Source organism: Protopterus annectens, chromosome 8.part0 (assembly GCF_019279795.1).
Source record: "Protopterus annectens isolate FY-2018-M chromosome 8.part0, PAN1.0, whole genome shotgun sequence".
In the NCBI taxonomy this organism is placed as follows: Eukaryota; Metazoa; Chordata; order Ceratodontiformes; family Protopteridae; genus Protopterus; species Protopterus annectens.
This window is the reverse complement of record NC_056741.1, coordinates 767233174-767248798: the sequence shown is the minus strand read 5'-3', so window position 1 is coordinate 767248798 and position 15625 is coordinate 767233174. Positions and strand designations below refer to the sequence as shown.

The 15625-nt window shown below is 39.6% G+C and overlaps 1 protein-coding gene across 3 annotated transcripts in view; it reads right to left on the bottom strand.

Annotated features, from left to right (window-relative positions):
• The window catches only part of LOC122809034 (vascular cell adhesion protein 1-like), a 318139-nt gene that overhangs the window by 162461 nt on the left and 140053 nt on the right, over nt 1-15625 (bottom strand). For 2 of the 3 annotated variants that reach the window (XM_044080238.1, XM_044080237.1), the window contains exons 3-4: nt 4116-4161; nt 3743-3997 (exon numbers count right to left, since the gene is read on the bottom strand). In XM_044080238.1, the coding sequence (XP_043936173.1) occupies nt 3743-3997; nt 4116-4161 (301 nt within the window). The remainder of the gene's footprint in view (nt 1-3742; nt 3998-4115; nt 4162-15625) is intronic. The other variant, XM_044080239.1, reaches the window with a different exon arrangement.

Genomic DNA, 15625 nt, shown 5'->3' with positions numbered 1-15625 from the left:
GAAAATGTAACCAGAGCCATAGATGAGGGCAAAGCTGTGCACACAGTCTATCTTGACTTGGCTAAGGCCTTTGACACTATCCCACATTTGGGCATAATTGACAAATTAACCCAGTTGAATATCAATCCCTATGTTGTCAGGTGGGTTGCAAACTGGCTCACAGATCAACAACACTCAGTCACAGTGGGAGACTTTACCTCTACCTGCAGATTTGTCACCAGTGGGGTCCCACAAGGGTCAGTGTTGGGCCCCCTCTTGTTTGGCATATACTTCTCAGATGTCAAGGACAAAACAGAGGGGCTGTGGTTAACCATATTTGCAGATGACTGCAAATTAGGTGCTATCATTGAATCCTGTAGTGATGTCAGCTTATATCAAAAGAGGCTTACACAGACCAGTGATTGGTGCCAAAGCCATGGTCTTAAACAAAATGCTAAAAAATACATCATCATTCCCTTTGGTAAAAACAATGTCCCTGCTGATTATAACATAACACATAATACCCTATGTATCAAGTCAGTAATGAGAGACCTGGGAACACAAGTTGACTGTGATGTCAAATTTGACCATTGTGTGTTTACTGTGGTAAGGAAGGCATTCTATGTTGCTCACTTGATTAGCAAAGGTATCGCCTCAACAGCAGAAGAGGTTATAACTCCCCTGTACTTGTCCCTCTTCAGCTGTGTTTTTGAATATAATGCTCCCTTTAGTAGGTACTGTACCAGACACCTGCAGCAACTTAAGAAACCTCAGAGATTTCTAAGAAAATTCAAGGTGTCCAGCACATGTCTTATATGGACAGACTGAAGTTGCTGTCACTGTACTCAGTAACATATAGACTACTCAGAGGTGACTTCTGTCTGGTTTACAGGGCTATCTCTGACCCAAATCTAATGGAAATACTGCACATCAGTAAGTCAAATGGGATTAGAGTCATCCGTTCCAGGGACCTTGGTCTAGCCTGTGACATAAACCTGCTGGAGAGAGAGAGAGAGATACATCTCTCAGAGGTTGCCACTCCTCTGGAATAGGCTTGCATATATCAAGCAAAGCACCTCCATGACCCTGTTTAACTGCAACCTGGACGACTGAATGGGAAACCTTAAATTTCTGACGGTGGATTGCCTCAGTTTCTCTCCTGGATATGGGTAGCCCTTACTAGAAAGACCTTCGGCATAGACAATATCGCTCATCTAGTATTATACTGGGATTTAACAGCTAGGCTTATAAAGACCCTCAGGTCAACAGCCTAGTAACATCCTATTGAACCTATGAACCTATGGTATTATACATATGATTGGTTACTGTACAAATAACTGTAGTTATGTTATTTCCTAGCCTGAGCTTCCATACTGATTAACTGGTACAATATTATATTTTATGCTGCATTCTTGGGGCTGTTCTTATAGAACACCTTGAGTATTTTAGCTAGGGGTATACACTGGCAATTGGTTTAAAACTAGTTGTGGCCCTGACTGATGAGATTTTTGGTCTTGGGTTATGTGTACACGTTTCAAGATCTTGAGGTTATGCCTGGGATCAGTGTGAAGTAAAAAATGTACATCATTGGTCTTTTGCTATTTAAGTCAGCCATAGGTAGGAACTTGAGACACAACATTTTTGGATCTCAGAATTTGGAATGATCAATACTTCTTTTAAGAGTTTGTGAAATGTTCTTCTTTTAATAACTCTAAGATGGAACAGAGGTAATTACTGTACAGTACAGTACTGACTAGCCCTAAGAAATGCTATCAGTAAGTGGTGTACTGACAGAGAAACAGCAAGTAAAAGCATATGTTGTTTCACTGTTGAAACATTTATGGGGGGCTTTTTCTGTACCCTCCACATCCCGTTACCATGCCTGTGATTGCTATATCTCAGAGAAAAATTAATTCTCCAAAACACCAGAGTCTTTATCATTAAACAAAAAGAAACAAGCTGCACATTTGTGATCACACATTAGAGTACCCATGACAAATGACTGATCAGATTAACATCAAGCCCCCAAACCCAAATATTTGTGTGCTGTCTGAGCAATTAGAGACAGAATTGTGTTTGGAAAACCTTTTATATTATTAAGTGAGAAGGTATGGAGGCTATTGCTGCTTTGATATTGCTTAGTAGATTTATTTTCTACATTTGTTGGGAAGTTTGCTAGAGACAGTGTTATTTAATTTAAAGTTTTTCAGATCAACTTTTGTTGTCATAGCTGGCACTGTAAAATCTTTTGATGTATGTTGATTTGACTTCATTAGCAGCAGTCTTATGTTCTATTCTAACTAAATGGTAAGCCTGGCATTTTTGGGGATTTGTGGAGTTGGCTTTCTAAGTGTACCATGAAAAGATCTCTTGCTTACATTTGTGCACTGATGTGAGTAGTGTGTCATGGTCATTGTGAACCTTTAACCATAAATTACTGATAAGAATCACCAAAAGTTCTTAAAACTAGCTAGCTATTATTAATAAAAAGTGACAAAGAAACAAGTCCATTTGATAAAGTTAACTTAGTGGTTGACTCATTAGCACATCTGCAGCACTGCAGAGGATGAAAGGGACAACCTTCCTCCCTGGAAGAAGGGTATGGAAAATAGCTCCTGCAAAGGTCTCAGGCTAAAGCCAATATTTTGTTATTCACTGGGGCTTAGATCTTCTTGCACAAGTGAATAGGTTTCGTGCATAAATTTGCACATTCAAATTCGTGGCAAAGAAAACTTCCATTTTGAAAGTATGAGCAAATGTTTGCAAACCATCCTTATAATAGGTTCTGTAGAACATGGAGTAGAATGACGGCTAGCCATCTGGGTTCAGGTGCCTAGGCAGCAAGGCATTTCCCTGTGTTACATTTAGTTGGGGATACATGGCTGAAGTGACATTCAGCTGAAGAGAAATATGGCTAATGTGAATTCCCTGTGGGCCAAGAGAAGACTGCAGTTCATGCCCACAACTTCAGTAAAAAATGCACAAAAGGACAATAATGCCCATGACTCCCCAAGGCAGCATGAAACAGCAGGAAATATGGCAGGCATCAGCTACAAGTTGGCAGGGGCCATGTCAGTGGTAGTAAAAATGCAGTGCATGATGTGCAGTGCCTTTATAATTGGTGTTTGTGGACCACTACCCCCATCACAGTATCTACAGAATATTACCTAAAATGCACACTATAGCATAAATGCACATACAGTAGCATGCAGTATTTCCTCCATGCTGTAGCACACTTCTACATGTTGTAGTTACATAAACATGTACTCTACACTGAGCACAACTCTCATTCATTCTTCTGCCCTCATATACTTGATTATTAAAGCTGTGGGCATGGCAGTGTGTGCTTCTCTTGGCCCACAGGGAATTCACATTAGCCATATTTCTTTTCAGCTGAATGTCACTTTAGCCATGTATCCCCAACTAAGTGTAATACAGTGAAATGTCTCACTGCCTAGGTGCCTGAACCCCTAGCCATCCATCTGCAGGTGCTAGGCCAGGACATTATGAATTGGGGTCATCCATTATATAAGGAAAAACTACTGGTCAATAATAATAAATGGGGCAAACAGAGGGAGAAGCCCTGGGAGAAGGGTGTTGGGATACAGTATATCAGTTTAAGGGAAAGTGTTAATATATCAGGTAACAAACCCTATCAAGGTAGAAAAACATTTAAAAGTCAAAGCAGCATTCTGTCTCAAAACAATTACTAATTTACTGAATATTGTCAATTTTACTTTGCATGCAAAGGATAGTAACTCACAATAAGGAAATATTTTGAAGAGTTTCTCATTGCGATCACTGTCACAGCGTTCCTCACAGATGATATCATTTTCATCGTCTAGTTTTACTGAAAAGGTATTGTTAGCTGTCCCATGTGGATTTGGAAATGTTTTGTCCATGGCTGCTTTCCAGAAGTACTCCGGCTTTAGGCATTTATGGAAAGCACAACTCAGTGTAACATTGTCCCCAATGTGAACCACATGATGTTCATTTAAAGATGTTGATTCCTTTGTCCCTATGGTTGAAAATAACACATATTAGATTAAAAATTAAAACTTACATTATGTGTCACATAAATGGCATTCCTGCATATGTTTAATTGTTATTGCTATATCATGGTATATAGTAATTACCTTGGCATAACAGAAATGGAGAACAACCATTATTCATCAATGAACCCTAATAAAAGAGAAGGCATCTCAGCAAACTATACCAAAGGCAGAATTTTATGTACACATCTAAAGTGTATGGTACTGAATAAAGCCCAAACATAAAACCAAAAGAGTTTCCTTATTGTAAAATCAGCTTATGTTTCAGATATAATAATTTATCTTGTTCTTCTTCAAGATATTATTATAAACCATTATCACCAAATAAATATAAATTCAAAACAGGACATAATAAATACAACATTTAAAATAATTTAAATATTTAAAGCAATGAATACATGCATGTCTTTGCTTAATATAACTTAAAACAAAGCTGATTCTTCCAGTAGGACAGGGCAGATTGGGATTACCCAATTTGAAGGAGTATTTCAGAGTTACACAGTTAAGGCTCCTATACATAGCACGAGCAGAAAAGTGTAATTCAAAACAGAAATGGATGATGCTGAAATAGGGGGAAGCTCAAGAAGCAATGAGAGACTGAGATTGTGGACACAGGCCTTTAAGGAGAATAACAAATAATCATACAGAACATTATATCCATAAAGTAGCAGAAAGTATTCTTAGAACTAAACAAGGGAATGAGGAAAGAATATTCTGCCAATAGGGATGACTGCAGTTAGGGATATAAACAATAGATAAGAGGAGCTGGAATTTATTGGAGAAAAACAAAAAAGGAACCACGGTATTGAGAGCACATAATTCAAAAGGGAAAGGTAATTAATGGGAAGAGGCCAAGAATTTATTGGGAATGCAGGTTGGAGATTGCCTTCCCTATCAAGGATTGATATCAGAGTATAAGCAAAGAGAAAGAAATAGGGAGGGGTCCTAAATGAAATAAAAGCACTGGTAGAGATTTTAATAGAGTCTAAAACAGAAGCTGCCATTAAAAAGGAATAATTAGTAGAGCATATACAATCTTGCATGGTAACTATAAGAATCAATTAGAGGAGGTTAGAAAGGATTGGGAAGAGAGATTGTATAAGCAATTCACAAAGAAACAATGGGAGGATATATGTATGTCTCCCAAATATTCAACAAAATCTAGAAGATTTAGGATTTTTGCTTGGAAATGTTTACATAGATATTTTTATACCCCAAGTAGATTCCACAGAATTTTCCATCAGGTAGGCAGCAAATATTGGTGGTGTGATGGGTTCCAGGGAACATATTTTCTGGGAATGTGGTGGGTTGGTGGACTTTAAGGACTCCCTGCAAAATGCACTGTTGGAGATGCTGGGTGGGTGGATTTGTGAGATGAGAAAGATGATTTTTGTGAACTATGATACAGAATCAGAATTGCCTACACATGGTAAGATCTTACTATGTTTAATTATGGTGGCTGACAAAAAAGCAATTACTAAAAAAATGGAACTCAAAATCTAAACCAACTTATATTAGAAGTAGTGAATATAGTAACAGCGATAATACAACTAGAAATGAAATCTTTAGAAAAGAGTAGGAGCAAACTACACAGGAAAAATGGGAATTATGGGAACAATGCATACAGGGGAGGAATGAGGTTTAAAGGAAGGCAGGACTTAAATGAGCTATGTAATCTTTGACTGAAAATTATTGTTTAGATTATAACTGATGTATAATGTTTGCAACTGGAAGGGTGTCAGTATGGTTTGTGATATAAAATGCTTGCACTAGGATTGTGTCAGAGTGGTTTGTTTTCGTTTATATAAATGTATGATTGCTTATGTCATAAGTGATGGTTTAATAAAAATGTTTCTTGTTTAAAAAAGGGGGCAGGAATTGAATATTTTATGTAATGTTGCTTAGCTTATATGATATATAACAATATATGTGAAGTATAATGTTTGTTAATATAAATTTTTTAATACAGTTTGATTACTTTTGCATAAATGTAAATATGCCTATGTCACAAGTGATAATTCAATAAAGGTTTATAGGTTCAGAGGTTTATATGTGTGTACTAGACTAATGGCCCTGGGGCCTTTACAAGCCTAGCCCACAGAAGTGCCCTGGCATCGTGCCGCCTTTCGTTAGTTCCCAGTGCCTATATCAAGTGGAGCCACTGGAGTGATCCCCGGGGTGAACTTTCTATTTCCCATTCACTCATCAAGATTTCACTTGAAGAGGGCTAGTGAGATGCTCTGCTTGACATGTATGAGAAGTCTATTCCAGAGCATGGGTAGTCTCTGGGTTATGAACCTGTCCCTCCAACATGTTCTGTTGATGGTGTTAAAAAAAAAAAAAAATATATATATATATATATATATATATATATATATATATATATATATATAAAAACTTAAAACCATATGTAAACAACTGTCACATATTATGAGTAGGTCTGGTGTGTAAGGTGAAATAAAATTGCATTAGGTATGCAAGGAAAAACACTTGTATGTAATCTTTTTGTAATTTCATTTAATTTACCATCAAAATATTTTTATGGTCACCATTCATGTTATGTAACATTCTAAAAATTGACTAGACAGAGGATCAGTGAACAGAATCACATAAATGTGTTTGGCTAACGCATTCTCTCATCCTCCTTTTTGATATCAGTTGATATATTTCAAAATTATGTTGAAGCATCTGATGAACATATTAATGTAAAATGATCCAGGGAAACAAACTGCATTCTACACAACATAACTGGGATTATAAATAATGAATACTGGAAACTTGATACCCATGGCAAGAAGTGCAAAACATACCCCTCAACCATACAGATTTTTGCAGAATGTGCAGATTTTTGCCTCATATTTTGGGTCTATTTCTCATACAATTGTTTCCTGGCAAATCATTGAGCATTGAAATGAGATAATAATGACACCATTTGGGTTTTAGACTTAATACCTTTAAGAAAATTCATGCCTATGCAAAACTTGTTATTTTATCAACAAGTTTGTAAGAGCCATATTTAAAATGTGCCCCTATTTGTGGGCCTTTTTCCCCCATTATTTATGGCTTTGTCCAAATTTCTTGCTCTAAGAGGTTGAGAGGTATGGTGCAAAATATGTTTTGGACATATGTTTACAAATGTGTAATGCTCATAAATCAATATGTCACCACCAAAACAGCATAAATTGATTAATGGTTATGCTATATTTCCAAAATGTCCCCAGCATGTCTAATCCATTTAACTAACTTTGTTTTTGTAGAACAACCTCTTCATTCTTAGTCAAAACTTATCAAAATCTTCCTAAAACACATCTCATAGCCTGTACATATATATTACATTTACTGATGAATTATACTCTTTTGGAACTACTACATTGTTATAACTGGACTACTCAATTACCTCATTTACTTCATTGTGAAGCATTCTGTTCACAATTTCTTAGACATTTACTGTTTAATATGATCTGGGCTACCCTGTTTTCTGTCATTCAGTAGTTGCATAAAAATGGTCAACACAACACTCATTATGCTTTTACATAAACTGAGCAAAGGTTTTCTTGTATTTGACTTGGGACAGGTGGCAGCAATGAAAATGTTGTAATTTACTTCAGTCAGCATTTTTCCTGATGATCTCATATTGTGGCTTAGTGTAATCAACATTTAAATCGATATCTAAAAAAAGCACACAAGTAGCATTATACTGGTAGATAATCTTCAGATATAGTTACTATGATAACAACATTCTATGAGCAGATCCACAGAACTCTTCTATATAAGGAAAATCTCATCAAGAAAACTTCAGTAACATAAAATGCATTTCAAAAATTAATTATCAAGAGAAAAAAAATGTGTTGCTATTCACAGTGCAACAACTATACATGCATATTTTGAACCACATTGGCTCAGCACTTATAACTGTTACCTCACAGTGCTTGGTTTTCCTGATGGGTTCTCAGCAAGGGCACCTTCTTTGTGGGTCTGCCCTTCCTCCTTGTGGTCACTTGTGTTTTTCAACAAACAAAACAATGTTCCAAACCATGGGGTTTCACAACAACCAAAACTAATTGGCTGTCTGCCCCAGTGTTGTTTTGTTTTGTCTTATCACTTAGCTTTTGCAAGTGCTCTAGTTTACTCTCAAATCACAAAGATGCACCCTAGGTGAATCACAGATCCTCCAAATTGCCTGTAAGGGTGCATGCTATGTGTGAATATGAGACAGTGTATGTACGTGAGTCTTGTCATAGGATGGGACACCATCCAAGACAACTTTTAAGTCTTGTATCCACTGAGTGTTAGAAGAGATTCAAGTTTACACGACCCTGATTTGTATTAAATGGGTAATCAGAAATGAATGAATTAACTTGGGATTTAACATGCATCTATACATCTCAACTGTCCAGATTTTTGCCTCATAGTTTTGGTCTATTCCTCATAAAAATTGTGTTTTTTTTTTAGATTTTTGTGGAAAACCAGTGAGAACTGAGTTCACTAAATAATGACAGGCATTTTTCTGTTAATAAAATTACGACTAAAAATATATTACTTGTCAAAATAACTTTAATTCAGACAGCAAAGCATTTCAGTAAATGCTCTTCTGAAGAATGTATGTTTTACAGCCGCTCACTTAAAGTATCCATATAGAGGTTTAATGATTTTATACTGTCTGTGGCAAAAATGTCATTTGCAATGTAACTACAGTACTTAAAGGATCTTAAAACCCTGAGTGCCTTTGCTGTAATAGGGTCCAAAATTATTAAATAACTGACTTTCAAATCAAGAAAAACTAACATACGCTTGTTGGCTTTTTGCCATTTAGCTGCTTGTATTTGACAGATCATACTACAAATCCCTAATAAGTAAAACTGGAATATGTTTACAACATCCAAAATCAAAAGTCTCTCTGAAGCTCTAAAACACATTAGAGAATGGGCAAACTGTACATCAACACCCTGACTGGAGAACGAACATTCTCCAGCAGGGTATTAATGTACAAGTAATGCCCGCTAACAAACAAGTCTGACACTTCACTGCAGCATATCAAGTTGCTGTAAAGCTCGGACTGCAAAAAGAACTAGGGGCCATTATTTTTACACTCGCTAAGCAGCGGTTCTGCTATTTAGCGAGCATAAAATGTAAAACAAAAAAAAAGAGAAAGACAGTTTGCTTGGATGTGTGTGTGTGTGTGTGTGTGTGTGTGTGTGTGTGTGTGTGTGTGTGTGTGTGTGTGTGTGAGGGAGAGAGAGAGAGAGAGAGCAAGTGAGTGAGAGAGAAAGCGAGAGTGATGTTGTGTGACTGAATGCATGTATGAAAGCAGAGGAGACTGTGTGTGTGAGAGAGACTATGAGAGAGTGAAAGCGATCTTGTGTGACTGAATGCCTGTATGAAAGCAGCAGAGACTCTGTGAGAGACTGAGAAAGAAGGTGAGACCAATCTTGTGTGAGTGAATGTGTGTATGAAAGCAGAGGAGACTGTGTGTATGTGTACGTATTTGTATAGATGTGAAAGCAGAAGGGATTGTGTATGTGTGTATGGGAGAGAGAATGGGCTCTATTTTTATATATGTTTGATGTAAAATGCTTCCTCCAACACCACTGACATATACTACAGCAAATTTGAAACATTAGGCAGAGGAACTATTTTACATTAAAAATATAAAAAAATAATATAGTACATAAAAAATAAGCAAGTAAAACACAACAATTTTACAGAGATACCATTCTCTAAGCGCAATAATGCCTTCCAGGGTGTGTGTTAATGTGTAATTAACACCCTTCCAGGGATGTAGAATCTGGGTGGGCATTAATTACACATTATACAATGACTGGCTATTAATATTCAAAAACAAGCACGCTGATTGGCCAGCCCATAAATCCGAGAATATACCAATGGGAAAAGGTCCTGTTGCCCAGACTTTTCCCATTAGTATATCATAATTTTTTCACTTTTCTTTTTTAAACAAACAAAAAAAAGAAAACAGAAGACCTGAAATGAACGAGGGAGATGGTGCAGGCAAAAATAAAAGGACAATCAGGTACGTTCTGCAAAACTATAGAATCTTACCTGATTATTTTTTTTTTATTTTGTCTGTCCCGTCTCTCCCTCATTCGTTAAAAGTCTCCCGGTTTCTTTTATTTTATTTTTTCCAATAGAGAAAAAAAAAAAGCAATGGAAATCTTTCTTTCTGCATTGCTTCCTTTGCACAGCACCGATGTACGGAGTATGCATGGGAACACAAGCCCCATATGCATGAGCAGTACATCAGAAAAAGCCCCAGGATACCACAAAAATGAAGAAAGGCAGCAAGGAGGCATTATACAAAGACATTGGCTGGGATTCAATAAAGCTTACATGGAGCGATTCTTCATGTCTGAATAGTGTAGCAGCTCTGGCACTGAATATGGCTGCTGAGCGATCCAGTAAATAAGGCTGAGGGTGTGCACGAGCCACCCAGCACTATTCCAACACGGATGTGATGGACTAATGCTAATCACTTCATTTGCTGGTGAAAACCATGCAAATGAGGTGAATTAGTGATTCAGCAAGCAGACAGGCATCCATGTCAGAGCCGTGTCTGCTGCAGAAATGTATTCAGTTACTAACCGTGTACATTTCTACAAAAATCAAAATTGGGGGCATGACAGCTAAAAGTAAAGCATGTATTAGGAGTATTAGACATGCCAATGGCCAAACATGGCCACTGGCATGCAAAACTGTTTCAAAATTATAGAAATCAGAGTTTATTTTTTTGGCCGATTTCAGCCATTTAAGCTTAGCACAGTAGCATGCAAACGAGATTCTGCAGAAAATAAAAAAAATGTAAAAAGATCATTTTAGGTCAAAGATGAATTTTGGCATTATAGTGGGCAGCATGCAGAACCAAAACAATAACAGGTAACAGTGGTAGCTAAGGACATAGGCTCCGCTGTAGTGGTGTAATAAGGAACTAAGGCAGTGGGGTATGCAAATTAGCTAAATTTATGGAATAGCAAAATGGGAGACTGTGTTCACATGCACCTAACTGTGTAGGAGCTATAATGGGGTAGTTTAAACAGGAGAAGCAACTGACATTAAAAGGAGGTGTGTCATGCTTGGTGTAAGCACATTGGAGCTCTGCGGCACCTATTTGCGCTCAGCTAAGCACAGCTAAGCAAGGGGGGTGTCTGAGGCTGCTTAGCTGTGCTTAGGAGGCAGCTTAGCTGTGTTAAGCTATTTCAAGAACTGAGGTGTGTGTTCATGTCCAGAGGAGGGCTTTTTCTACTCAGCAATGTTCACACTTGCTAAAACAGTTTGCATGGAGCACTGCAGGGCTTAAACAGTGTGAAAAAAGGAAATAGCAGTATAAAGGAAATGACCTACAAATCACTAAAAACAGCCTCTCCTAGTCAGTGGCCCATCCAAACCCCTCAATAATACAGCTGGCAGTTGGAATGTATCATAGTCAGCCAATCACACAGACAGCATTTGCAGCACAACAGTATAAAGTATGCAAACACCTTTCAGTCTGTTTTTTCCCACAAACCCTGCACCATTGGTGTACACAGTTGGGAATTTTAACTGACAAAATGTTAGGGGCTGCTGTCATTTTGATACATCAGTATGTGCTAGAGAATGACAGCGGTGAGGAGGATAATGCTGACAACCATCCCAGACTGAGGAGGAGGAGAAGATTGTTCAGAACCAGGGTAACCTACAAGGGCTACATGATCTGGAGATACTAGCACTACAGGGTGGACAGGGACATACTTCAGCAACTCACTGAGCTGTGCCGGCCTCACCACAGACCCAGAGCCAATAGAGGGGAACCCATCACAGTTGAAAGCAAGGTATGTGTAGCCTTAAGAATACTAGCTACAGGTACCTTCCAAAGACCTACTGGGGACATTATGGGGGTCTCAAAGGCATCTGCAAGGGCTATCACTCCATCAACTGCCAGATCATGTGTAATGCCCAGGGCATTATCATGAATGTGTGTGCTGGCAGCCCTGGTAGTTATCATGACTCCCACATCTGGCATGCCTCACAGCTGTACCAGGCATTTGCCAGCAGGGACATCTCATATGGCCATCTGGTGGGGATGCTGGCTATGCACTGGAGCCGTGGATGATGACACCCATCAGAAATGCACACACCCACTGAAGAACACCATAATGAGGCACATGCACAAACCAGGAATATTGTAGAGCATGTGTTTGGGATGCTCAAGTCACAGTTATGCTGCCTCAACATGTCCAGTGGAACCCTACAGTACTCTCCAGCCACATGTGCACACATGTTCAAAGTATGTGTCATGCTACACAATATGATCCTGCAGAAACAGCTGCAGCAGGAATGTCACAGGGAAAGGCCATACAGCCCCCCCCATTGTTAAAGTCCCCACAGGCACAGGGGGGACTTGGAGGAGGTACTCCCTGAGCCTGCTCCTGTAGACAGTTGGAGGCGTGCCCAGTAGGCAAAGAGGCAATGCATAGCACAAAAACTGACACTGTAGAGACCCAGGGCCTGACACCTGTCTCTGACTCACACATACAGTAAAATGGATGACACACACATCACACTATCTGTATCTTACCATGTATAGGATGTGTACTTTGTGCATCCGACAGAGCCAGCCGTCAAGCACTGTCCTCACAACTGTCGCAGGCACAAGGTAAGTCAGTCTTCTTAACAATAAATGAATGCAGTAATATGTTGTGGTAGCATAGCTATGGTATCGCTGCATGCATGCAAGGGAATGGGATGGCCTACCAGGATAGCAGCAGACAACCGACAGCTATGTGGGGCAACAGGAAATGTCCACCCAATACTGGCTTCCTCAGTGTATGCAGTAGTTCCCTAGGTGACAAATCTCACTGCTTTATATGTGGGGGGCTAACTAACTAGGGGATCATAGGTCACATGCATGGATGTCAAAGTGGGGGTCCCATACTCACCCTTCAGCCTCAACCAGCAAGTCAGCCATAGAAAACCATACAGAAATGTCTGGTAAAAGCCCACAAATGGGGACAATGATGAAATATTCCCATACAGACTTACACAGTGATATCACAGCAGGTCTTGCAGTTGCAGTAAGGCTCTGAAGGGTAAGAAGTCTGAAACCCTAATGTCTGCCAATACAATCTAATCTGTGGTCTTTAGTGATATGCCTGTATTCTCCAAGACAGGCACAATACTATGTTAAATGGAACCAAAATGTAAAGGGAACATCAGCATAGTCTGTGCAAATGTGGACAGTTGACAGGTGTGACCCCCTCCCCACATACTTATGTTCCCATAGAAATCCAGTAACATTAATGTTTGTAGGGTATTAGCAGCAGAGCACACATTCCCAGGAGTGTCGCACTCAACTTGATAACTTGTTGCATGTCCACAATATGCAGGGGTTAATAAGCTATGTATATGTGTGGTTAACACTGTCAGTATGTGGCCTGCACTTACTCTTGGCTGCCGTGTTTTCGTGGCCTAGGTATAGTACTGTGGTTGACAGGGTCCATGTTCTAAGAACTACAGTGACAACTATTCTGCATGTCAAATACAGCTACGGTAGGAGTTGTACACACTGTCCAGATGTCAATATCTGTTACTGCAGGAAAGCTGGACAGGTCAGAGACAGGGGGCCACCCATATGGATAGTGCACAGCTCAGAGTAACCCACACAGTGCCTAGCATACCTCTCAACTGTACAGACTTTTTGCAGAATGTCTGGAGGTTTGCATCATATTTATGGTCTATTTATCATGAAATTGTGTTTTTCTAGCAAATCACTGGCAAATCACGAACGACTAAAGTCAGAAAATAACGACAGATTGTAGTTTGAAACTTCATACCCTTTAGGAAAATGCATAATAATGCAAAATCTGTTATTGTATCACCTTTCTAGGTTTGTAAGGCCAAAATTAACAATGATACCTATATGTAGGCCTTTGTCCCCAAATTACTTATGGCTTTGTCCAGATGTCTGGTTCTAAAACGTCAGGAGGTATGGTGCCTAGTAGAACAGCAGGTACCTGAAGGTCAGTGTACAGGCAGGATATAAAAGGCTGCCAACTTACTGTGTCAGCACTGACAAAATGTCACTGGCCAACATCCATACCCTGGAATGATAGGTTGTCACAGAAGGAGCACAAGTATGCCTTGTATATCTGTTCCGCTTATCCTACCATTGCATTTGCCTGCCAACTATTTGCAAAACAAGAAAGGGTCATGTCAAAACATCAGTGGCAGATAGTGGAGAAGCAGACGTCATACCCATAAGAGAAAGCAAGCAAATACCAAACTGATCTCCCAACTGTCTATGTTTGGCAGAACAGTATTAACACTCTGTCCCCATGTGTGGGCCTTTGTCTGACTGTCATATATGGGCCTGTCCAGATGTCAGTCTGTGATGGTTTGACAACTAGGCCAACATGTAGCCTCATAATAACATATAGTAACACAAGCCGTCTGAGGACCACATCAAATGTAGTGGTGCAGTGATGGACAACCTGCTAAATAGGTACACTCAGAGATGCAAAGTCTATAATCTTGTATGTGATGTTATGGCATTTACCTCACTCACACCAGAATTACAAATGCATAACAGCAGCCACTGTGGGCAAAGCCTGTGACTGGACTATAGAAGGACAAAGAGACAGACATAAGGGGAAGGGGAACCATTGGCCAGACAAGCGGAGAATGTGCACACCACAACAAATTGTGCAGTAACATAGGTGCCATGTAGTGTATGGAGTCATTGAACATCACTTGCAAGTATACAACACACACCCATGTAAGTGGAGGTCCGCAACAAAACAAAAACCCAAACAAAGGACACCTCAGAGGCAAAAACACATAAGAATTCCACAAAACTACACACCACAAACTATGCAGAGTCCACAAACCAGGGTCTTGCAAACACTAAGGCCTCACCATACACCCAACATATTACTCATATAAGACTCTACTGTGAGGCACACAGATGTGCCTCTCACCAGGCAGGATAAGGAGAAAGTCATGGTCACGTGTTTGTCAAGTGCCATAATCTGCCATATCACACATGCACTCATGTTACCCCACAACAGGTACAGGTATCAGTCCGGCCTGGTCCATCGCAGTGTGAATGATGTCAGATGTACCTCCCTGGACAAGAGGAAGACAGACATGATTCAGCTTGCAGAATATATGTCCCATGCAGCTATTTCCCTAGCCCTAAGCAGCAGTCTGCCATCACCCAGAATGATGACTCAATGCAAACAGAAAATGATTATCAGTAGCACTTGGCTGCCATACTGGTGTCATCCCAGGGGGATCCACTGCCTGGCAGCCTGGGAACATATGATCAACAGGCCACACTGCTTTGCTAGAGATGGCCTGTATCTGTCTCACTTGGCCTTCAGGCCTCTGGCAAAGGGCCTTGCCCCCCCATAGTGCTTTTGTAGGGAAAGTCATGGGGTCCATACTACCAACATAAAACACTCAACAAAATGCAAATTAAAGGCCATGCTGCTAAATGCTAGGAGTCTAAGCAGGAAAATGCACTCATTGCAAGGAGTTGTATGCCTGGAAGATGCTGACATTTGTGCACTAACAGAAACCCGACCCACAGCCACTGAGAGAAACCC